Source organism: Dermacentor silvarum, chromosome 1 (assembly GCF_013339745.2).
Source record: "Dermacentor silvarum isolate Dsil-2018 chromosome 1, BIME_Dsil_1.4, whole genome shotgun sequence".
NCBI classification, from domain to species: domain Eukaryota; kingdom Metazoa; phylum Arthropoda; class Arachnida; order Ixodida; family Ixodidae; genus Dermacentor; species Dermacentor silvarum.
The window spans coordinates 54832222-54855910 of record NC_051154.1 but is presented as its reverse complement, the minus strand read 5'-3'; the positions used below and the strand labels follow the sequence as shown (position 1 = coordinate 54855910).

Sequence of the window (23689 nt, the reverse complement as noted above, 5' to 3'; positions counted from 1 at the left end):
GTCAGCCTGTTGCATAACAATGCCTCGACCGTCACACACTGTGGCGATACAATGGGAAAACTGACCTCCTTGTGCAGTGATGCCCCATCCACCCTACTCGCCCGATCTGGTTTTCCCTGACTATCACCTTTCCCTCATTCTCAAAAAGCCCCTGAAGGGACGACGATTTGGAAGATGTCGTAAGTGCATTGATTTCCTGGGAGAATATGTAAAATTGTGTCGCAGTCACAGCTTCCTAGCTGCATTTTTTTTTTCTCGATAAGGCTAAATATTAGCGAGCTATGAAAACGTATCGTGCAATGCAGGGGCGGATCCAGGTTTAAATCTGAGGGTGGGGGTCAGCTTCCGTCAATGATGATGATGATGATAGTAGTCTTTCTTATTTACCGAAATTCACCGTTTCTGCTCACGGTAAACCCGCCTCGATTTACCGTGGCTTGTGCAACACCTGTAGCGAAGCCAGGTATCGGTTTCTCCGAACTTGAAGGAAAATGACGTTGCCCAACACAGCCATGTGCTTGGTGGCTGTGTCTGATAATATATGTAAGTTTTTATTGTTTCTGATAATAAAATTTGGGATGATCTGATGCAGATTCATTATAGGTGCGTAAGCACGGTTCCGTCTTTGGTGTTTGGTTGGGACATCTTGATTTCGTTAAGAAGCTTCTTTGTGTTCGTCTGAGACACCTTCGTCCGCTTTGGAGGACTAAAGGTATGTTAAAACTGCGGTCGTAACGTTAGCAAAGCGCGCATCTGTCATAAAGACCGTATCGCGCGTTACAAGCGTTAAGATCGTTAACAATGCTGGCCGTTCACATTGTCAGTTGCCAATCAAAACGTGAGCTGTCCAGTTGCGTCTCAGTGGATTTCAACATGGCGCCTGTAAAAAGACTGCGCACACAACTACGCACACACGCAGCCATGTTCGTTGGGCCGTTGCTCTAAGTGGGGATGCCGGTAGTCGCGTCACCGGAAATTTAAAACCGAAAGTGCGGCGCTTATTGGCCACGCCGTAACTGTCGTATCTGTATGAAACGGAAAAGTAGCGGGCCTTCCAACCGTGACGACTGTTGCGCTCTTAACGCTTCACACTATTGTAGTCTAAACAATTTAATTGCGCTTTTTGCGTTTGCGTTTCCGTTTCTTGCCAAATATCTGCGCATTACGTACGTAGTCTGAACGTACCTTAACGCTTCCGCTCCAACCACTACGCTGGTTGTTTACGATATGCGAATCACCGCGTATATGAAGACTCACGACGCCACCTACAAGAAGAACGATGTGGCGTAGTAGCCGAGAGCGCGAGCCAGCGTCTTTTTCTTCATGTTTTGTTTCCCACGCGACGTCATGCTTTTACACAAGGTGCGCATCTGCTCGAGTTTCGTTTACCCCGCGACGCCATCAAAGGTCCGCGCGCTGGCGTTGGCCGCTAACGTCACGCTCCCCCACTGCGCAGCCGCGGCTCGAGGCTTCGCCCGCTCCGCGAAAACGCCCACTCAGACAAACAGATCCGGTGGGATTGAGTCTCCTATGTTTACTCTACTACAATAAAACAGTGCGAAGTTATAATGTAAAACTTGTAGCGTACGAACGGCACTGTGCTTGTACTGAATATTATTAACGTGTAACTGTGATCACAGTGAGCGTTACAGTTATAAAAGTTGCGTATGCGTAGTTATTAGTTCAGTCGTTAGTTGTTATTTATATATGAACACTTCAGCGAGATATCTTTTTCATTAAGCAGGTTGGTCGCGGAACCATCTTATTAATCGTGATACTGAAAGATGCATACTCCTCCCGAAGAACGGATTTTATTACGGTTTATCACGGAGAATGAAAGTAACACGGGAATAAAACAATGTATTAAAAAAAAAAACGTACTGCTGCATTTGTGCACTGTTTGCTCCCTGACAATCCACGCAGGGCAACCACGAGAGGTGATGAGTGGACCTCGCTTTGTTTATATTTAATTGGTAAAGGCTCGTCATACACTTGAGGTGCGGGCTGGGTAGTTCTTTCATTTTTGTAGAAACACACTAGACAATTTATATGTCACATACAGACTGCGTAACAACATGGTATGAAGTTCTTAGTGTAAAACTGGGAAGAACTCGCGTGAAGCAAAAAAAAAAAAAAAAGAATCGTGAGCCATTCTATTCTGTGAAAGTGGATGACGAGTGAAGCTGATTAGCACACGACACAGAGGCCTCCCCCTTACTTCGACATAAGAGAAGTGAAATTCAAAATGGGGAACGGCAACTTGTATTTTTTTTTAATATATACATTAACAGGGATATTACTTTAAGCAAAAGAAAACCCGTAAAACCAAGAGTGTAGTTATATGTTTTTTTTTTGCACGCATATTTACCTTTGCTGTCTTCAGTGTCTTGAAACGAATGCTTATACACAGGAGAAAAAAAATTACGGGGGATGCTTAGAACTTTCTAAGGATGTGAAGGCGAAAGCCTAGTTGAACCCATAGCGATGTGGAATGAAGCTCTGAGCCCACGCGGCGACGTATAGAAGGCGGGCGAGCGTGCTGCGAGCGTGCTGCGAACAAATATTCGGAACTATAATGAGACATGTGTATGCTGCAGTAAAGATCCAGAAACCACTCAGCACATCCTAATGGAATGCGACGGGATCCACCCAGCGAGAACCGTAGGTAACGTGCAACTGTCAGAAGCGCTTGGGTTTAAAGTGGAAGGAAACATGAACAGATCAGCCGTAGAGATCAGCAAGAGGCGATTAGAGTACTGGTGGAGAAAAGCAGGAAAAAGATGGATACGACCTGATCTCTTAAAATCATAGGCAGCGGCACAAGGTACATTTTTGAAAAAGAAAAATAATGAGAGGTATACAAAAATGCTAGATAAAGAACATGTATAGTATACCTGATTAAATCAAGCAGGCTAGGTGACTATTTGTCGCCGCCCCGTTTCAAAGGGGATGCCAATAAATCATCATCATCATCAGCGTGCTGCCGCTGTTTTCAGAACGTTCTACAGGCGCCGCCGCTGATATTTCCGTCCTCCTCCCCAGCGCAGTCGCTACGCGGCATTGAAAGGAAGACAGACGAACTCCGAAGGACAGGGGGACATATTTGATCATATTTGGACAAGTTGATCTATTTACTGTTTAAGTTGATCAAGATTAGATTGTACACTGGGGTACTCTGACAGGAGACAACATAAAACTCAAAGAAAGACGGTGTCGTCTCAGCTTGGTCCGGCCCTGCGCGCCTCTGCTTGGTCCGCGTCTACACTCCATCTCACAAGCTGTTGTCAGCACTGCCGAACGTACGAGGCAGGGGCGTAGAAAGGGGAGGGGTGGGGGGCTGATAGGACTTCACAATCGCATGCGAGCTGATTGTGGAGATATCTGAAGAAAAATTTTCAAAGTTGCCCCAGTCATGCCTCGTATTTAAGCCCAGATGTACACAACCATATCATAGAAATTTGTGGTGAGGGGAGGAGGAAAGAGAAAGGCAGAAGGCAGGGAGGTTAACCAGAATAACGTCCCGTTGGCTACCCTACACCGGTGGAATGGGAAAGGGGAACACAAAGATGACAGGGAGAGAGAGAGGAGGGAAGGAAAGAAGGGGAATTAGTGGTTAGTTCGCTGACGCGTGTGTTATAGTGCACTAATAGTCACAGACGTTGGCACAAGCCCGTCGTCCTTAAGAAGCACAAAAGTGCCTTCACCGCTTTATGGGCCGACGAGCGATGGGGGCGGTGTTCCAGCAGCACCTGCATGGAAAGTGTTCGATTGTCCAGATTTTTTTAGCGCGTTAGCAAGCTCTTGTCTTTCTGGGGCATATCGTGGACAGTGGCAAAGCAGGTGGTCAATAGTTTCTTCGGTTTCGAAGACCTCGCATGCTGCACTGTCGGTCACTCCAATTAATGTAGAGTATGCCTTTGTGAAGGCAACTCCTAACCAAAGGCGACAGAGAAGCGAAGCTTCACGTCGAGGAAGTCCGAATGGAGGTCGGAGTTGCAGTGAGGGGTTTAATTGATGCAGTCGTGTAAGTCGTAAGTTTGGCGAGTCAGTGAGAACTGCGTGCCAAGTGTCGAAGCTGCCTTGCGGCGTCTGTCCTCGAAAGTGGAATTGGAACGCTGAGCTCTTCTTGGTGTGATGTGCGAGCAGCGTTATATGCAGAATCATTGCCAGAATCAGTTCCACAATGACCAGGTACCCATTGAAAGACAACCTCGTGGCCTTTTTGTTGCACGTGATGGTGAAGTTTCACGGTTTCGTATGTCAACTGTTGTTGACAGCCGCGTCGGAGAACTGACTTAATGCACTGTAATGCCGGTTTTGACTCTGAAAACACAGCCCATTTTCTAGGTCTTTCAGAATCAATGAATTCCAGTGCACGACGCAGAGCCGTTAGTTCTGCCGCCGTTGAGGTCGTGACATGAGATGTTTTGAACCGCAGTGTTATTCCTCGCGTTGGTATAACCACCACACCACCAGAACTGGACGACGTAGTCAATCCATCGGTATAGATGTGCACGTGGTTGCTGTACTTTTCATGCAAGAGGAGTATGCTCAGTTGTTTTAGCGAAGAGGCCGGTAGATCTCACTTCTTCTGTAGTCCTGGAATCGTTATATGTACTAACACCACGGAGGAAACACTGGCTTGGCCGCAGGTGCGTACCCTGAAGTAAACGATGCACGATGTGCACTGACAGTAGCGCTAAATGTCGAGTAGGTCCTTTCAGCAGTGAGGCTCGCCAGGTGGTGGGAAGGGGTCCTAGCATAGTGACTGAGATGCGTACGCATTGTCTCAACGGTAATGTGCGTCGTGATTGGGTAATCCTGGGCAATGGCAATGGTTTCAGCCGTTGACGCACTGCGTGGTAAGCCAAGACATATCTTAAGGGCTTGGGCTTGAATGCTCTGAATCGCACGCAGGTTAGTCTTGCAGGTGTTGGATATTGCTGGCAGGCTGTACTGCAGGAATCCAACGAAGAACACCATGTGCAGCTGTAACATACCGTGTATGGATACTCCTCAACTTTTTCCTGCAAGGAACCTGAACAGGTGACAGATAGCAGTCAGCCGCCTTTTCACGTAATTCACGTGCGGAGTCCAAGAAAGGTCTCTGTCAATTACGACTCCCAGGAACCTGTGACTTCTGCTGTATGGTATAAGTTGTCCGTTAATTGATATGCCGTAAGCAGATATTGGCTTCCTGGTGAATGCCACCATTGCGCACTTTCCACATGAAATTTCAAGTCCTTGTTGACGAAGGTAGCAATATGTCATTGTGGCTGCCTTCTGAAGCCGAGCGCGAAGCTGAAGTCGTGTGACACCTGATGCCCAAATGCAGATGTCGTCCGCATAGATGGAAAGTCGTGCGGTGCTTGGCAGGTTGTCAACTAATCCAATGAGGGTTAGATTGAAAAGCGTCGGGCTAAGCACTCCGCCTTGAGGCACCCCTCGGCTACCGTAATGCTCGGATGTCGGGCCATTTTCTGTGTGCACGTAGAATGATCTTCTCTGTAAGTAGCTGCACATCCACATATATATCTTACCACCAAGTCCTACTGCTTCTAACGCGCCAAGGATGGCTTCATGGGTGACATTATGGTAAGCCCCTTTAACGTCTAGAAACAGAGCAGCAGTCGTTTACAGGCATTCTGGTGTTGCACAAATGTTACCAAATCAACAACGTTGTCTGTTGACGAACGGCCCCGCCTCAATCCGGCCATAGCGTCTGGGTAGATTTCATAGTACTCTAAGTACCATTCCAGGCGTGTTAAAATCATTCTTTCCATTGTTTTTCCGACACAACTGGCAAGTGCGATCGGACGGTATGAGGAAATGTCCAAAGGCGACTTACCAGCTTTGAGAAGTGGAATGAGGCGACTTGACTTCCATTTTTGCGGAACCGTACCCGTCTGCCAGGAGTCGTATAGGAGCAAGAGTGCCTTCCGAGCTTGGTCTCCTAGGTTACACAGGACACGGTACGTAATGCCGTCAGGTTTTGGTGCTGAAGAACGCCTGCACAAAGCCAGCGCAGCTTCTAGTTCTTCCATAGAAAACGGGCACTCCATGCGGGGATCGCGTGAGAACAGTGGGTGGTCGAGCGTTCCCGTTCCATCGGAATTTGCCTCGCCAGCAATCTTTCTGCAGAAAGATTCAGCGACGTCAATCTCTCTACATTGTAGATGTAGTGCTGACCAAAGGTTGTGCGAAGGCCACGAACAGTCCTCCATATAAGCGATAAAGGTTTTAGCGGATCCAGGGACTCGCAAAAGGATACCCATTGTCGGTAAGCCAGCTTGTTCATGTGACGCTGTATTTTCTTTTGTGTTCGTCTAGCCAATCTCAGATCATGAGTGGACTTCGTGCGTCTATATCTTCGTTCCGCACGACGGCAAATTGCTCGAAGTTTCTCGAGTTCGATGTAGAAATTGGTGCGGGCAGAACTCTTCAAAAGCGAATGCGTGGTTGTTTGTATGGCATCCTTTATCGCGCCCTCTAGGTTGTAGGAGGCACCGTCACGACAGCAGTCTTCCATGATTACTTTGTATTTATGCCAATCGGTGCACTGGACGGCTCCGGGGGACTTGGAGCTAGTCAAACCTTCAATCTTCAAATAAGTTGGGATGTGGTCGCTACCTCGCGTTTCTAAATCCGAAAACCAGTGCACTCTTCTCGAAAACGAACGTGAAACGAAGGTAAGGTCCAAGCAGCTACTATACACTGATCCACGCAGATAAGTGGGGCTTCCATCATTTGACAGGCAAAGTTCGCGTTCAGAGGCAAATGTCACCAATGTTCTGCCTCTAGGGTTCACTTTGGAGCTTCCCCATAGGTAATGGTGGGCATTAGTCGCCAATGATAACCCACGGCTGTGGAGTCGATGTCAAAATTCCCTGTAAGTGCTCACAATCCAGACGACTTGTTGGAGATAAGTAGGCTCCAAGAATTGTGAACGTGAGCTTTTGCTTCTTCACTGTCAAGGTGTCCTCAAGGTGTCCAGCACCTGCAGTGCGCTCTGCGCCGACGGGGGTTTTCATGCTACTCAGTAGAATGCGCATGGCATCCATAAGTGACTTCAACATCGCTATGACTTGGCGATCCTCAGTTGTCGTCGCATCAGCGGTTTGTGAGGTCATCGAGGGCGGCGCGATTTGATGTGACTTCGAGGCAGGTTGGGCTCGTGGAAGTGTAGGCCACTCTTCAGGAGGTGAGTGTCTTGCCCCTTTCTTCGTCTTCGCGGTGTCCGTCTTTGTGGAAGTCGGCGTTGGTATGGTAGCCGCTTTGCCGGAAGATGGTGTAGCTCTATCAGTAGATGCAACTCTTCGTGATGCTCTTCGGTGGCGATGTCGTCGTCGCCTGAGAGTAGCGGCAGCCTCTCTGTGTGTAGAATAGCCCCGTACCATACGTTTGAGTACCGCTCGCTCGTTCCTCACCCGCGGGCAATCCTTGGATGAGGCCTCATGGGTACCATTGCAGTTAGGGCACTTTAACACAGTTGCGCGGCAGGCTTCTTCCGAATGAGATTCAGCGCACCGTGGGCACACGAGATTGTTTTTACAGACACCTTTTACGTGTCCCATTTTGCAGCATTTGTAGCATTGCAGGGGCTTCGGTACGTATGGCCGGACTGGATGGCCGACGTGGCCAAGTTCGACGTGTGAGGGAAAAATGTCTCCCTCAAACACAAGCTTCAGACAACGTGTGTTGCCAAGTCTTGCGATGTGCGTGATAAGAGTGCCTTCTGTAGTTGGCTTTATTAATATTGGCAAGTCGTCCGTTGGTATGGAAATGTCGACATCATAAATGACGCCTACAGTGCTATTGCAGCCTGTAGGAATCATGGATCGCACTTTCACTTTGTCGATCTCCGTTACGTGCCGCAGGCTTTGCAGCGCACTACGGTGTAGAACGTCTACTGCGAGGACATTCTTCCGTGCGTTTATTCTCACGTCTTTGATCTCGTTTGGTGCGATTCCCCCAATAAACGCAGAAACGACTTGCCTGTTTAGGAGTCGCAGATTGGACGCAGGGTCCACGGGCATGAAGAACATAGTGTACGGCCAGCGCTGTGGTGTTGTCTTCACGGTGGAGATACTTGCCGATGATGACCTCTGTAGCAGTATTCTTTTTGTAGTTCGGCTCATGACAAGTGTGAAATCGTCGTCCGATGAGTCGACGCTGTCCGAGTACGAGTACAAATCGGTTGCCTCGCTGTCCGTGTCACTTGACGCGTTTCCACGTTTCCTGGACGCGACCCGACGTGATGGTTGGGCGCCAGGAGGGTCCTCGAGGACTTCTTCGTCCATTGCCGCAACAAGGGAGCGGCAGCTCCCAGATATTGCAGAGAAACAAAGCGAGACAAGGGTACAAGCGTTCTCAATTATCAAAGAAAGCCTAGATGCGAAAGTAAACGCTGCAGGCTGCTTCTCCATACTTTCTGACGAAACGACGGATATTGCAGGAATCGAACTGCTTACTGTTTGTGCAAGGTACCTAAACAAGGATGCCAACGACATCGAAGACTATAGTGTTTCTTGGCCTTAGCACCGAAATAGATGCCCTATCTCATTGCGACTGAAGGTTCTATGTAAATGTGTACGAACTGCTGCAGATTCTAGTCACCCTTCCAGTGACCACTGCCAGAGCAGAGAGAATATTTTTTTAACATGAGATTACTAAAAAAAACTACTTGTGCTCTACAATGTCTGAGGAACGCATGGTTAGGCTGGCGCTTCGATACGCCCACAGAGACGTCGGCATAAATGCGTCCGAAGTCATTGACTGCTTCGCTAAACTTCCCCACCCAGTGAAGTTTGTCCTTTAGATAGCGAAGCGAGAAAAATCAATGCAAGGAAAACGCTCTGTTCCTTCAGGTCCATAAACTCCTAATTATGAAAACGTATGCCTGTTCATTAGCTTTTAAAACCGCAGAAATGTTCGCTGTTTATTCTGACAGTTAGCATCATGATCAAAATTATCATGCGAATACGAAAATTACGAGGAAATCAATAACCAGTTTTGACCGACCTTGCTCACTGAAAGCCCCGCCCATGCGTCGTTTCCCAACAAACACACTCAGATATTGCGTTAAGCTTGCCGCATCATCTGTGGCTTTCGTTTGACCTTTCCTTTTTAGCTACCTGCTTTTACTTGTTTCTTGAACCGAAGCAATACCCTTCTTTAATTTTGGGTGCAGAATATTTGTTGCCGCTCTGCAGGCAGTTAAATTGCACATTTTCGTACTGATTTCCGCATTATTCCTCTTTCATTCTACCCATATGGTCCTGTCACTACCGCCGCATGACCCAAGTACATACCACAATTTCTGCGATCATAGTTTTGTTCTTGCCTGGATCGTCTGTCTTGCTATGCATAAGGTTTACTATCTGTGACTGCGCAACATGTTCATTTGTATTGTTTGACGCACTATATACAGTGACGTTTGCTGAAATACGTATATTTATTGGAGACTTATACGTATATTTAAACATCTTGTTGCAAGGTTTTGTGTATACAAGCAGTGAAGTTTGTTTCCAGCGACACATTTTGCCTTTATCAAGTTGTATCTTCGCATTTGTATGTTCCATTCTATCTTAGCATTTCTAATGTATATTTTGCAGAATTCCTGCTTTTTATATGTAGTCACGACTATAATCTCGGTATAATTATAATACACGACCGGTAACAGGCGCTCCTGCGCAATCTATTGCAACGAAGGACAGCGTCATTGAGGTTTTTTCCTGGCCGTTGCATATGTACAAAAATGTAACCAAGGTTCTTGAATGACAAAGATTCATCAAAATATTTATCCTCAACTTGTTCATTTCATGGCCTTTACGTTTTTCATATCAGCTGCATGCAGTGCTTTGCTGGTTTCGAACTGATGTAGTCCTAAAGTTCGCGTGATATTTTCTTTACTAATTAAATAGACAAAAAAAAAAAAAACGCGGAACCATTGATATCAGTTGTTTCTGCCACAATTTTTGGGACATACGAATATATTCTTTTATGAAAAAAAAAAACACATTTTACTTGTCTTGACAGTGCGTAGCGTTCAATAATTCGTTTGCAGCATCTAATATACAATGGCAATGCAGTTATTATTAATGTATTTGATCCCTCTACAAATTCTATGAGGAGGAGGCCGCGCTGAAAAACTTCTGAAAAACTTTACAGTGACGTTTCACTTCGTGAACGCGGGTGACGCACAATAGTATGGGTGCTCTAGCGCACACGAAGCTATCGGCCCTCGGTGAGCCTAGACTCTGTCCGCATCGCAGATCACTTTTCCAAATAGGACTCGCGCGGCCACGCCATACGCAGCAGCCGCCAGAGTAGAAGCCCCCCCCCCCCCTCCACCCTTCCCTACCCTCCTCCCGGTGCCTTGCTTGCGAACGCAGATGACGCGCTTCCTTCCCGCTTTCCTCCCTTGCGTGCACGAGAACGCTTTCACTAGCAACTACAGCACACGGCGCGCAGCGACTATGTTATCACGAGACGAACCCGGTACATCCATAGCGCACACATAACCCACACAGAACCCGTAGCAACTGCCAGAGGAGGTCAACACAATTCGCCTACCCTCCTTCTCCGCGACGCCTCATCTCCTTTCTCCTTCTTCGCTTCACCCAACTCCACCTAGGCTTTGCCGCGCGCTCAGTGCGTTCCTCCATACTTCCCCTGGTGCGCGATTCTCTTTTCCACCTCTAGGCGCCAGCTGGTAGCGAGGGCCGTGGACGCGGCGAAAGCCTATGGTTTCCTGGAAAGGGAAGACCACCCTGAAGACAATGCTTAAAGAATATCTCAATAAAGATGTTTATTCTTTCTCTCTCTCTCCCCAGGCGCCTTCCTCCTCCGGCGCTCGCTTCACCCCGCGGCTTCACACATCGCCGATTTCACAGGCGGGGCAGGTAGGCTTGCACGTAAAAACCTGCTCACTTCAGTGATTCTTCCGGCGGCGACGTTTTTCAACGACGTGCGAAGTGGACGAGAATGACAAGTGGCTCAACATTATTAGTTTTCTTTCGAGTTACGGCATAAGCTAACAGCTTATGCAGTAACTATTTAATCATTTATGTAGCATTCCTAAGTATCGGAAAGATCGACACTTACATTGACGCGTAGTACGTTCCAAAACTCACTCAAACTCACCAAAATGAACCCCAGCTAGTCTCACTGGGACTCAGCAGAATCAGTAGCAGTCAAGTGCAGAAAGGCTCAGTCGGACTCACCCGCGGCGGTGACTCAGTGGCTTTGCTTTTGTGCTGCTGAAACGAGGTCGCGGGTCGATTCCGGCGGTGGTGCGCAACAATGCTTGCGCTACCCCCCCCCCCCCCCCCCAAAAAAAAAAAAAAAAAAAAAAAAAAGTTGCAGTGGCTTAGCTCGGCTATGCCCGGATATACGTAGCGTTAGCAAAGGTTCAGCTGATTATTCTTAGCTTTCCTGGTTGTCTCCTACGCTCAACCGCTAATTGCCAGGCAACTACTTCGGGATCCGATGAGTCAAGCTTCACCGTTCTTCTGCGCTGTTGAGCAGCATTTGCACTCTCCTTCTCCACACTGGCAAACGCCAGTCAGAAGCGCAGCGGCTCCAGCGCAGTGTCAGACGGCGACTGCACAGCGAGCGCGAGCCGGCGCCAGTGCGTCTACCACGGCTACGACGTCACTCCTCTGGAATGCGCAGACCGGCGGCGGTGAGTCGCGCTCGGCGGCGGCGGAGTGCGCGAGAGGTGCCGGCTCCGGTGGCTCCGGTGCGCAAGCCCTGTGACATCACTGATCCTTGCGCATGCGCAGCACGGCTCTTGATGTGCCGCGCGAAACGGGCTTGGCTAGGCCAGTGTAGCTAACGCTACAAAAAATTGTTAGTATGCGGCCTGCCTAGGCCCCTCCTAGTTTTTGTAGCAGCATGCTGTGAAATGGTGTCCTCATAAAAGCCCTTGAACGACGGCTCCCTCAGAGTAACGGACCGGAAAATATAACGGTTCTATTCCAATTCTTTTCCTTTTCACGCTCTGTTCGCGGAGCTTCGCGGAGCTTCGCCGATCGCGGAGCTTCGCCTACGCATGGCTAGTCGATGACGGCGGAGATTCGCCGTCATCGACTAGCCATGAGCGTGATAAGTAAGCACTAGAATCGAAACCAATGCAACTTAGCATCGATAAGAAGAAAATAATAGTGGGAAAGGCCTTGCGTTGACGTTATGACTTGCTCTGCGGTAGCAAAGCAGGTATAGAAGTGAAATGTAAGCATTATATATATATATATATATATATATATATATATATGTATAATTAGCGCTGCTGCGACGAAGTTCTGTGTGTGCATGAAGTTTTGCATGACCTCCAAGATTTTAATGTTCGTAATGGAGGCAGCGACGTTTATCTCAAAGGACACATGCTTTCAGATTACTGCGGGCGCCAGAGACGACCGTTGACGTCAGGACCGTCATGTTTGTAAAACCAGATTTTGATGTTGGCGAGACAGGCCCGGGCGGTACGTGGCCCAAGTTTGCTGCGGGAACCAAACATATTAGTCACGAGCTAGATTCTGATCTTAACGGTGGAGAAAGGAAATAAACGATTTAACCTAAATTGGTTGACTTGACTTGGCTAGCATATCACATTCTGTGCGGCTTAAGCGGCGACTAGCGACAATAGCGCCTCCTCGGCGACTGATGTGATGTCAGACGCTGAACCTTTATTCCATGGCTGCGCCCGCTGCACCGGTAATGACTGATCAGTTATAAATCGGCCCAACTTGAGCTTATTTCCCTCTTTGGCGGCAATATAGTTGTGCGCGCTGTTTGGGGAAAAAGAAAAGCCAACTTAGAAACACTCTTTGAAGTGCACACATACATCGCACTATACAAGGTAAGCCACTTCACTACTTGGCAGATCTCATGGAACGCAGCGCTTCTTTTGCGAAATGTATCGATACAATTCCCTGTAGATCATTTTACACTAATTTACCCCAACAGGCAGAGTTGTCGTGGGTATCCTTGTCACAAGAAAAGCTTGCATTGTGCTACTCGCGTTATAGGAGTTGACGTGATCGTGTTTTAATGCAGCGATGGCAGAGCAGTCCGGTTACTCATCTGGCAAAAACCAAGATTCGAAGTCTGATCTCAATAAATCTACATCTGGAGGAGACCATGTGCCGGATCCTAAGAATATACAAGACCTGACACAATACGTAAGCATATCGTTACCCTCAGCACAGGGCTTGTGCCTTTGTTGGGATTTATTGTTTACATTAGATCCTTGTTTGCTGTTTGGCGATTTATTGCTCATTTGGCTTGCCTTCTGGCTGCAAAAAGCGACACAAAGCTACACAAAAGCTACAAGTGCTTGCATTACACCGGTCTGGAAGTGCTAAAAGCTATCTGGCCAACGAACTGCGTTTTTATTTTATACACCGCATATATTAAAGATCATGCCATCCGCCTCAGTGAGAGGTAAAATACGACCTTGTTTTTTAGCTATAATTACAGGCGTTCTTTTGCTGTATTTCTATCGAAAACGTATCTAAAACCGTCCGTCTGCAACGTGTAGGAGAACCAGCCAGCTCGTTTAGGTTGCACGGTACAATTGATCAAGGTTTTCTCATTTAGTTTTTCGGCGAACTACAGGCTTAATTATGCACATATGTGTTGACGATATGTTAGCTGTTTGTTATGTTTGAAAAGCTTGAAAAACATTCATTTCACCAAGGGCATAAGCCAATTTTGAAGACATGGAAGCACTGTATGTAGCCATACCGCTGCAGCCTTGTAGATGCCAGAACATGTTTCAAAATATAGCTTAAAAGAAAGTTGCATGGTGGACAGCATTGGCGAAGAAAACGTTTGGTTCACGAAAAGTGCGAAACAACCAGTTCTGGCAATATTGTGCTCATGTGTTATGATAGGGAAGATGGCAAGTGGATGTAGGTGTATAGCACAGTGTGTGTAGTGTAGTAAACTATAGTGCGACACTGTTAACCATGCCCAATTTCTGTGGTGCACGACTTAGAAGTCAACAAACGTTGGTAGCCAGTGATTTGAGACATGAGTTCATATCATTAACGATTTCAATGACCAGAGGCACTGTCCGTGATTTTCATTGACTGTGCCTCTGGTCAGGCCCATACAGATGGTGCAGCCAAAAGGTGTCTGTAGCCTTGGCAGTGAATGCACTCAAGTAATTCAGCAAAAGCATTTCATATTTTCATCTGTTCTTGTCTATAAAATGGGTTGCAATTTTTATATTGCTGCTACCATAATGCATGTGCAAGTTTACTGGGATCTCAACATTATACATTAAATGGTTGTTACTGTGCAGTCATTTTACAGAGATGGTTGCTGTAGTCAGTTTACCATAGTCCTGAGTGAATCCTTAAACATGACTGAGGCAAACCTTTCCAAGATTCATTAAAGAGCCTCTCTCTCTTAAACATGAATGTCTGTGGCACAGTGGTAGTGAACTCCACGCACATAGGGTGAATGAAGTGAAATATGACAACTGCCTCTTTTAAAAAGTGTCCACTGCCCATGCACATCTCACAAGTAGTAAATGTGATAAGAGTACCAGTACGAGATTATTTAATGTTGTGACCTGAGTGTGTGGAGTGCATTTGGGTGTGCTAATGGGAACACCTAAATAAAAGGGTAAGAGGCCCTGTTATCATCATATCAGAAGAACCAGGGGGGTTATTCTGTAAGTGTCCACTAAATGGACTGTCCCTTTAAGCGTGCACTGATTGGATAGAGCTCAAAGAAAGTAGGCAGGCACCATTCATCACTGCCGGCTCTGAAGCTCTATCCATTCAGCGTGTGCTCAAATTGACAGTCCACTTATTAAACACTTACAGAATACCTCCCCAGTGGAAGAGCACCACATAATTCTTTTCCTTTGGGCACTGCTTCAACTGTGACCATAATTCAAGTGCACCATGCCGATGAACTTTGTCAAGACATCGTCCTCACCCATCACAGTCACCACTGTGTACAAGTGTCTTGCCTATGCATTAAAGAACCTTAAAATGCCAGATCTACTTACAAACCCAGAACAGAATTTGCTGACGTCTGCCGCCACATTGAGGTCGTGTATTGCTGTCTGTTTTGTAAAATATAGCAGTTTGCAGCAGGACTTGCTCTGCTTGTCTGGCAAAATTGAGAAGCTGCTGTCATGTGCACATCCTGCCCATGGCAGATCTGGACAAGTACACTGGTGCCGCCATCTGCTGGCAGAGCACATTGCTGCTACTGCTGGCCATGTAGCATGTTCGGTTACTTTCTGCCAGCAGATAGTAGCACCAGTGCACTTGGTTATTAGTGTTCTTGTATACGTCGCGATACATACAGAAGCATTAATTGTTACTGTAGCATAGTAACCATGTGCCTATGACAACATTAATTTTTTTTCTCTCTCTCTTCTTTCATTCAATGACATTGCCTGATGAAAATGTATTATGATGACTTAGTACTGGGTTCTTTGAGCAATTCTGCCTTTTTTTTTTCCAGATATTCTTAAAATACGTGTGGTTATTTCCATTTATATGCTGTCCAAAAGCTCCCCCTCTTCCTTTAGATAACATACAATGTGTGACATGTTCTTGATATAAGGACAAGAAGAATTGCCTTATGATGTGTGCAAGAGTTGAGGGACACTATTGCGAGTTGTAGGTGGCAACAAATTTTGGCAGTCTGCACTTTTTTGTGTACGCAAAAATGCTTTTATGTTGTACATGAGAAGCATCTGTCTACTTTGTCTGTTTTAAAAAACTTGCATATTATTTAAAAATTATTGCTACATTATTATGGCTGTGTCAAGGCCCCTCCACCCTTGAACACCACTCATAAGCATACTGTTGCCTTCCTTATGGCTTCATTATAATTAAGGTTTACTGTTCTTCACTTTACATCCGTGTCTGTAATGTAGTGTACTGAGCATGATATTTTGCTTTTTAGGTGCAGACCCTGCTTCAGCAAATGCAAGACAAATTTCAAGTGATGTCGGATCAGATACTTACAAGGAATATCCTTTGGTGTGTTACTGGGTGAACTCAGCTGCATTGCGATGAATTTCTAAGAGAGCTATGCAAGACTTTAGGTGTTTGTTGCCTGCAACTATAATTTTTCACCACATTGGATAGTGATGGCTGCAGTAAAGCTGACCCGTGTATTAGACCGAGTTGCTGGAAATACAGGTAAAATGTGGTGTAATGTTGCAAGCTAGGGTGACTGGGCATTCAGATGTCCCACTACAAGTTGCTGGTTGGATCTATAATTATGTGACATAGGTTGATGAACTCTGCTTAGGTGCAACATTAAAGCAATGCCAACAAGCACTTGTAATCACATGCTTGAGGCAATTTGCAGCACTGGGCATTACATAAGTGAGAAAATGCCATTGTTACCATAGTTCAGCTTATGTTTTAGCTTCATGCTAGCTTCGCCAACCCAAAAAATATTGGATTCTAGCTTTTTCAACCATTTTACCTGCCCCACTTAAAAGACAAAAAGGCATATTGTGCACTGTCCTATGTATGCATTTAAAGCATATTAAACAACACTGTCATTATGCCAATGTACACCTAGAATGCCAAACTTCTGTGATATTTCCATGATGAACTTATTAAAATATGAAGACACTCTTCCAACAGAAATTCTAAAAAAAATTATTTTTTAATTTTTGATGTAACCCAGCACTTTACCTATTGCAAAAATTATTATGCTTCTACATTGCGCCGTTCGAAAATATACGCTAATTTGTAGCCTGTGTCATGCAGGGTGAAATAGACTTTGAAGTTTCAATATTACTCAGCACAACATAGGTTACAAAGTACAAAGTAGCGTTTTCATAAATTTGGTTGTTTTACATTAGTGGTATTTCAGTGTTCTATTATTTTTTGCTCGCATCAATATTATATATTAAAAAGCATAATATTCTGATATAAATTAGCCTGAAAACGAGTTTTAAAGCACCAATGACTTTGGTAAATAATTTGCACTAGGGTAATTAACATGCCGCTTTTCATCAGCACATTTTAAGGAGCTTGTAATAAAGTCACCAAAGCTTGGTGGGCCGATTTATTGGCTTGCTGGTAGCCTGCTTTGCAATATTAGTATTTAGATACAGACGGCAGAGACTCATTCTAATGGTGAAAGGCAGGATGTTTTTTGTCCGTTTCATACTTTGAAAATCGAATGGAAAAGTTCATCATGCATGTGGAGTAGAAGGTGCAAGACCAAATGTGCAGAACAAGTTGATACACTTTTAGCACAGTTCCAACAGCGTCTCAAGTCATTTGATCTTGAGAATGTGTTTTGTGACCTTTTCATAAGGATGCCAGAAGAATATATAGTGCAACTAGAGCTCATCGAGCTGTTCTTTTTGCTGGAGCCAAATGACACACAAAAGGGGGGGCAGCTCTTCCTTTGGTTTTTTAATAACCTCGATAAGGATTAATACGGAAACATGGCTGACGGTAATGAAAGTGGCACCTCTTTTTGGAAGCACCTTGGTCTGTGAACGGACATTATGTTTGACCTACATGAACAAGAGTTGCCTTCTGTCTTTATTGACAGACGTGACATTACAATGCATCCTGAGGACAGCAACAAGTGCAATGACACCAAAAATGTGGATGGACTGGCTTTCTGCTAGCAAAACATGCAACGTTTCTCACTAAAATGCGGCCCCTGTAACTCCCAAAGTTGGTCTTGGCCCCTGCTGGTTTAGAGTTGTGCAGCCCTGCTGTATAGTTTAGTGTTGTGGAACACTGTGAATGCTACATGAGCCACAGCCTGTGGCTCACCATGTGAAGTACCAAGGAAATATATGAGAACCTAGCAGCTGTAGCACAGTACCTTAAAAGTTCGACTCCAGTGTCAGGTGAAATGCTGTTGTTTCCTGTTCACTCTAAAATAGTTGCAAGTGTGGAGCTGCCTGCCCCCTGAACATGTGATTCAACAATTCATTCATTCAGAACTTGTGCATCTGGTTTGCTATTGTAACAGGACTCGTGGCCTGCTGTGCCTTCTCCACCACCATGGCCTTCTCCATTGCCACTTACGTAAATGATGACTCGGACTAGAGGTTGAGTGTACTAGAAATTAGAGGCATCAGACTGAAGTTTCTTGTTTTCAAAAGGAGATTGGATCGTGCACATCTGCAGATTAGTCCAACTGATACCACACAAAACAATGCAACACTTAATGCACATAATATTACGCCAGCTGTAGTGTCTCTTTGCATTATGGGCAAAACTGCAAAGTTTTTTTACTGTTCTTGCGAGCTGCTTGCTCTTCAAGTGTCTTTATGATGTTTAACCAGGCCGCGTTGGCATAGTTGGAAGCACTAGCTTCCGAAAATAACCGAAAAAAACATTTCTAGATAAGTGGAGTTTTGCAATAAGCGAATTCAAGAAAATATAAACCCCTGGCAGTGCATAGACGACACATAACCTTTCGAAATAGGTGCCAGTATTTGCTAAATTTCTCACAAAAGCTCACTATACCAGGAGCGGTATTTTTGGTTAGTCACTTTTGCGAGATATTGTGCGACTCTGCACCCACCATGTCGAGCGTCTATGGGCAACAGCGATCCTTGCACAGAGCTCTGTCGGCCAGAAATATTGCAGCCCAGGGGTGTGATTTTGTAGCCATGCCTTACATTCGATTATATGCCACTCTTTCATACACTGTTCTTGGCTGGCTTATCCCATTGATAACGTGAGCAGAGCCTTGCTATGACCAATGACAAAGCGTGATAAGAAACTGTATGGGAAAAGGCATTGGAAATTCTCTGTTAAGAAATGGCCTTTCTTGTTTTGCCTAATCTAGCACACGGATCCACAAACATAGAAACACAGAGCACGACGAATAAGCAAACTGACGATGCTCCGCGCACACGTGTGCATGAATGTTGTAGATGGAGGTCACGTGTACCTTCTTGCACTTTGACAGGGGTCAGAGCGGCGTTCTGCTGGCATTATCAATGAGATCACAGCTGGTCGTGAACGGTGGATTATAAGGGTGGCAAAGAATCAAGCGCAATTCACTATGAACTTGCGGTCCCGTCAAGTTTTGGCGATATCGCAGTTGTGCGCAAAGTATGACACCTTTGGGTAGTGACATTTTGCAGACGTTTTTGCAGTTGAGATTTCAAGATATGCGGAGTACAGTGCAAAGCATTTGAGAAAACAGGTGAAAAGTACATGGAGTTGACACTGATCCAGGAAAGAATTTCGACTTAACCGATATTTCAAGATATCAGAGTTCGAGTTAATGAGGGTTTACTGTAGTTGTTTTGTCAATCCTTATCATAGTACACAGTATCCAGCTGAGTGACGTGCAGCTCAGATGCACTTTGCAGCCCAGGTCTGTTTGTATTGTGGTGTCTGGAAATCAATCTGAGAAAGTGAACAATTATATATCATCATCATCAGCCTATTTTATGTCCACTGCAGGACGAAGGCCTCTCCCTGCGATCTCCAATTACCCCTGTCTTGCGCTAGCGTATTCCAACTTGTGCCTGCAAATTTCCTAACTTCATCATCCCATCTGGTTTTCTGCCGACCTCGACTGCGCTTCCCTTCTCTTGGTATCCATTCTGTAACCCTAATGGTCCACCGGTTATCCATCCTACGCATTACATGGCCTGCCCAGCTCCATTTCTTCTGCTTAATGTCAACTAGAATATCGGCTATCCCCGTTTGTTCTCTGATCCACACCGCTCCCTTCCCGTCTCTTAACGTTAGTCCTAATATTTTTCGTTCCATCGCTCTTTGTGCGGTCCTTAACTTGTTCTCAAGCTTCTTTGTTAACCTCCAAGTTTCTGCCCCATATGTTGGCACTGGTTATATATATAGCCGGTGCAACAATTATAACCGGTGCAACAATTATAAGTAACAATTATATATATTGAATTGCAAAATGGTTCACAATATCAGACTGGTCCAGTGCAGCAATATTGCGATAAAGCTTGATCTGCACAAATGTTTGCTTATCTCTAGTGATCAACATTGGTTGACTTTGACTTTGTTTTCGTTAACCTGCTTGTCCAAACTCCAGAGACTTCCTTTGTTCAACCACTGTTGATCACCTGCTCTAAACTATCATTCAGACTGCTTATCAGTTGCAACTGAAAATTTTTCCGTAACTACCAAATAGTGCGATGATAAAAAGACATCTACATCATCCGCAGGAATAAAGGAATTCCTTGATTATTGTCTCAGTGTACAAGGCGATTTTTATGCAGAAAACTTTTAAAAAATATTGTCATACGTTGGCTCCTGCCATTTTTGCAGAACGGTTACATGACTGGGCGGACTTTAGCAGCAAGAAAAATGTAAACAATAATTTCACACTAAAGTAAGCTAAGTAACATTTAACACTGTAATGCCCAAACAGAGTTCCACATCAAGGACAATTAGAAAATTGGTTACCTTTATTTCTGGCCACGGCGAATACATCTCATGAAAAAAAAAAAAAAAAAAAAAAACAAGAACAAATGGTATTTAAATTAAAACTATTTAGTATAGTAATTAATGAGTAATTGGTGTGCTGAACTATCTACATCTGAAAACACTCTCCAGTGTATAAAAAATGCTACTATATGCTGTGCATTACCTTTTTTCCATGTTTAAATCTGAATTTTCAGGTATGAAGCTCTGTGTAGCATTTATGATACATTGGGCATTACAGGTTTAAATTGCTAACTTTAGGGCACATGTTGCAATTGCGAAATTGAAGCCAAGCAGTGAAGTCATGTCTGCCTTGCAGAAGTCGTAAGACTAGCACTACTTCAGAGATATCCATTCCCAATATATAAAAAATAAGGCCCTGGTGTTCCAGTTAAGATGGTCTCGAACTGTTAGAGGCACGCTTTTGGGTAACTTAACTGGAATGCCAATGTGTTTCATAGCACAGGTTAAGGTTGCTTATCTTGAAAGTGATGCCATTCTTAGGATTTCTGATAAGCAGACGTGACTTCACTATTCCTCAGCTTGATTTTCCAATTACAACATGTGTCCTAAAGTTAGTAATTAAAGTTAGGTAGCATATTTTAGTTAATTATCGTAATCGAAGCTTTTCTTGCTGCTAATGTCTGCCTAGCCATGCGTCCTATCAGCAATAATGGCAGGGGCCTCTAGATAAGTTTTTTTAAGTGTTCCGCATAAAAAGAAACACCTTGTATATGCTTGAACCATTGCGTTCTAATAACCACCCTGGCTTAGCAGCTATGGTGTTGCGCTGCTAAGCATGAGGCCGTGGGATCAAATCCCGGTTGTGGTGGACGCATTTTGATGGGAGTGAAATGCAATAACGCCTGTCCGTTCATGGGTGCACATTAGAAAACCCCAGGTGGTCAAAATTAATCGGGAGTCTCCCACTACGGTGTGCCTCGTAATCAGATCATGGTTTTGGTGTGTAAACCCCAAAATTAAAAAAAAAAAAAATAGTAACCATCCCTTTTTCAGCTCATGTTTACTTCAAGTTCTGACATAATCCAAGAATATTTAGTGAATTGAGCGAACTACTACAGTTGGACACGACAATGTGATAAAGTGCTTATGTTAAAGATGCTGTGTATCTTTGTATATTTTCCTTAATATGTGTACTTGATGAAATGGGGCATCGCATAGATGACTTGGAAAGAAACATCACGGACCTCATGGCACAAGCAGGAGTTGAAGAAGCTGACAAATGATGTATGGTCAAAATGCTGTGTGAAGAGCTACTACATACTTGTAAAATATCTGTGGCCTGAGCACCGAGCTGAAGAAATGCAATGTTTCACTTTGTATAGTTCTGTTGCCCCGTGGGCTTGTACAATTACTAGCATTGGCTTAAGGTGTTCCCGAGGCAGGCCTCGTACATAACAAAAGGCTAGTTGAATATGTATTGTATAAAGTCTCTGAATCAGGTGCTGTATTGAAGAGAATGAAATAGAAATGTGTTCCATCTTGATGCGGTGTTCACAATTTATTTTATCTAGTAGTTTGCAAAATTTGTACTACATTGCATGTTCAGTGAATTAAATGTTCTTTATGCGAAAAATTTTTGTTTCAGCATTCCTACCTTTAGGTTAAATTTTACCATGAAAAGCTAGGTTCATCCGCTAAAGTGGAATGATGCAAGACATTTTTTTGGGTAGTAACGTGATCAAGTTTTTACTGGACAAGCTCAACCTTCCGCAGTTTGGGTATTCAGGAATAGTTCGTCACTGTCATCTTTCACTTGACCAGTGTACAGAAAGTTGCACTTGAGGCTGAAGGTTGTTTGCAAGCAAACATTTATATGTAATGCACAAGCAGGCATCTGAATGACATACATTCAAGCTATGTAAAAACCACGCACAAGCCTGATGGCACTCGCTGTGCAGCAAGGGCTTAACGTTGGCATCAGCTTGTGGGTCGCGTATGAATGTTCACTTTCAACTAAACCTTCATTCCAAATGCAGTAGTGTTGTCAAAGATGGATAGTTACCAACTAGCCCAAATGTTGATCCCGTTAGATGCTGTATCAGTGTCTTTCATAATGCAATCATGACGAGAAGGTTTCAACTTAGCCAATGGGATAGCTTGCTAAAGACCTCTTATATGCTGCCTTTCCAAGGTTAGGCTTCTCCTTCACAAACAGCTACCTTTAGAACAAAGTGAAAATGTTGGATGAATGGCGAAAATAAATGGTTGTCTGACTTTATCCCTCTTTCCAACTGATAACACTGTCAAGCTACACAATCCAAACATAGCAGCCTAACTGACATTTCTGCTCTACTCTTGTACTTGTGCCTTACTGCCAGTTTCACTGAGATTACCACTAACAGAGCTGGAGAGGTGGAAGTGTCCCTTTCTTCAATGGCAGATGCCATGAACTGTTCTATATGCACCAATTAAGCAATTCAGTTTACAAAAAGCATTTCCTGTACTGGATTTCTGGACTATCATTGACTTCAAAATATGTCCCCTAAAATGTATTGTAAAACACATTTGGAAACAACACTGTGGGAACATCGTATTTCATGGCACATATTAAGGCTATGTCAGACAGCTGGCGTTAGCTTGAGAACAAGAATGAACATGCCTTGACAATAGACTTTCTTTAAATCTATAATTACAATTTTAGTGTCTTAACATCCAGCTTTAATTTGTAGCTTTAGGGTATGCAGATTCTCTAGTTTGCCAGTTAGGGATCACATTTCATATCTACCACCACTTGCATTTTGGAAAAAAATGTCTACACTGCACCACACAGTTTCACACTAAGAATATTTTGAAATGTGGTGCGACTGTCTGAACATGTCGCATAAAAAGTGCCGAGAATGACTTGTGGGCTCCAAATTCTTTGACAAAATGAATTTGGTATAAAATTCAAAACGTCTGGTCAGTGCCCCGGAGTGCTTCCAGGCTTGCACGCAGATCGGCCACAAAAGAATATGTAAAAATCCCAAGTAAATCAATGTACTACCCAATTTTTGTAGTGGTTGAATGATTGCACCACCAGATTTATCCCCAGTATTAGTATGAAACCCCAAAGGCACCACATTGAATTTTTCACCGAAGTGAGTGGTATGCATTGTGTGCAACAGTTCTGCAGTAAAATGGAGCTTGGCCAGTCTACAGACAAATGCGGTGAAGAATTTGGCATGTCTTAAGAGCCACCCAACCCTTGAACTCCCAGATTTGGACAGTAATATTTTCAGTCAAGGAGA

General features: G+C 44.6%; 1 protein-coding gene across 1 annotated transcript; it reads left to right on the top strand.

The window, feature by feature from the left end:
* Positions 1 to 12657: 12657 nt before the first annotated feature.
* On the top strand, positions 12658 to 21945 carry LOC119463525 (heat shock factor-binding protein 1-like). The gene is made up of 4 exons (XM_037724367.2): positions 12658 to 12862; positions 13060 to 13184; positions 15940 to 16006; positions 21597 to 21945. Exons 2-4 carry the CDS (start codon positions 13062 to 13064, stop codon positions 21683 to 21685), a joined length of 279 nt encoding a protein of 92 aa, XP_037580295.1. The 5' UTR covers positions 12658 to 12862; positions 13060 to 13061; the 3' UTR covers positions 21686 to 21945.
* Positions 21946 to 23689: the final 1744 nt, after the last annotated feature.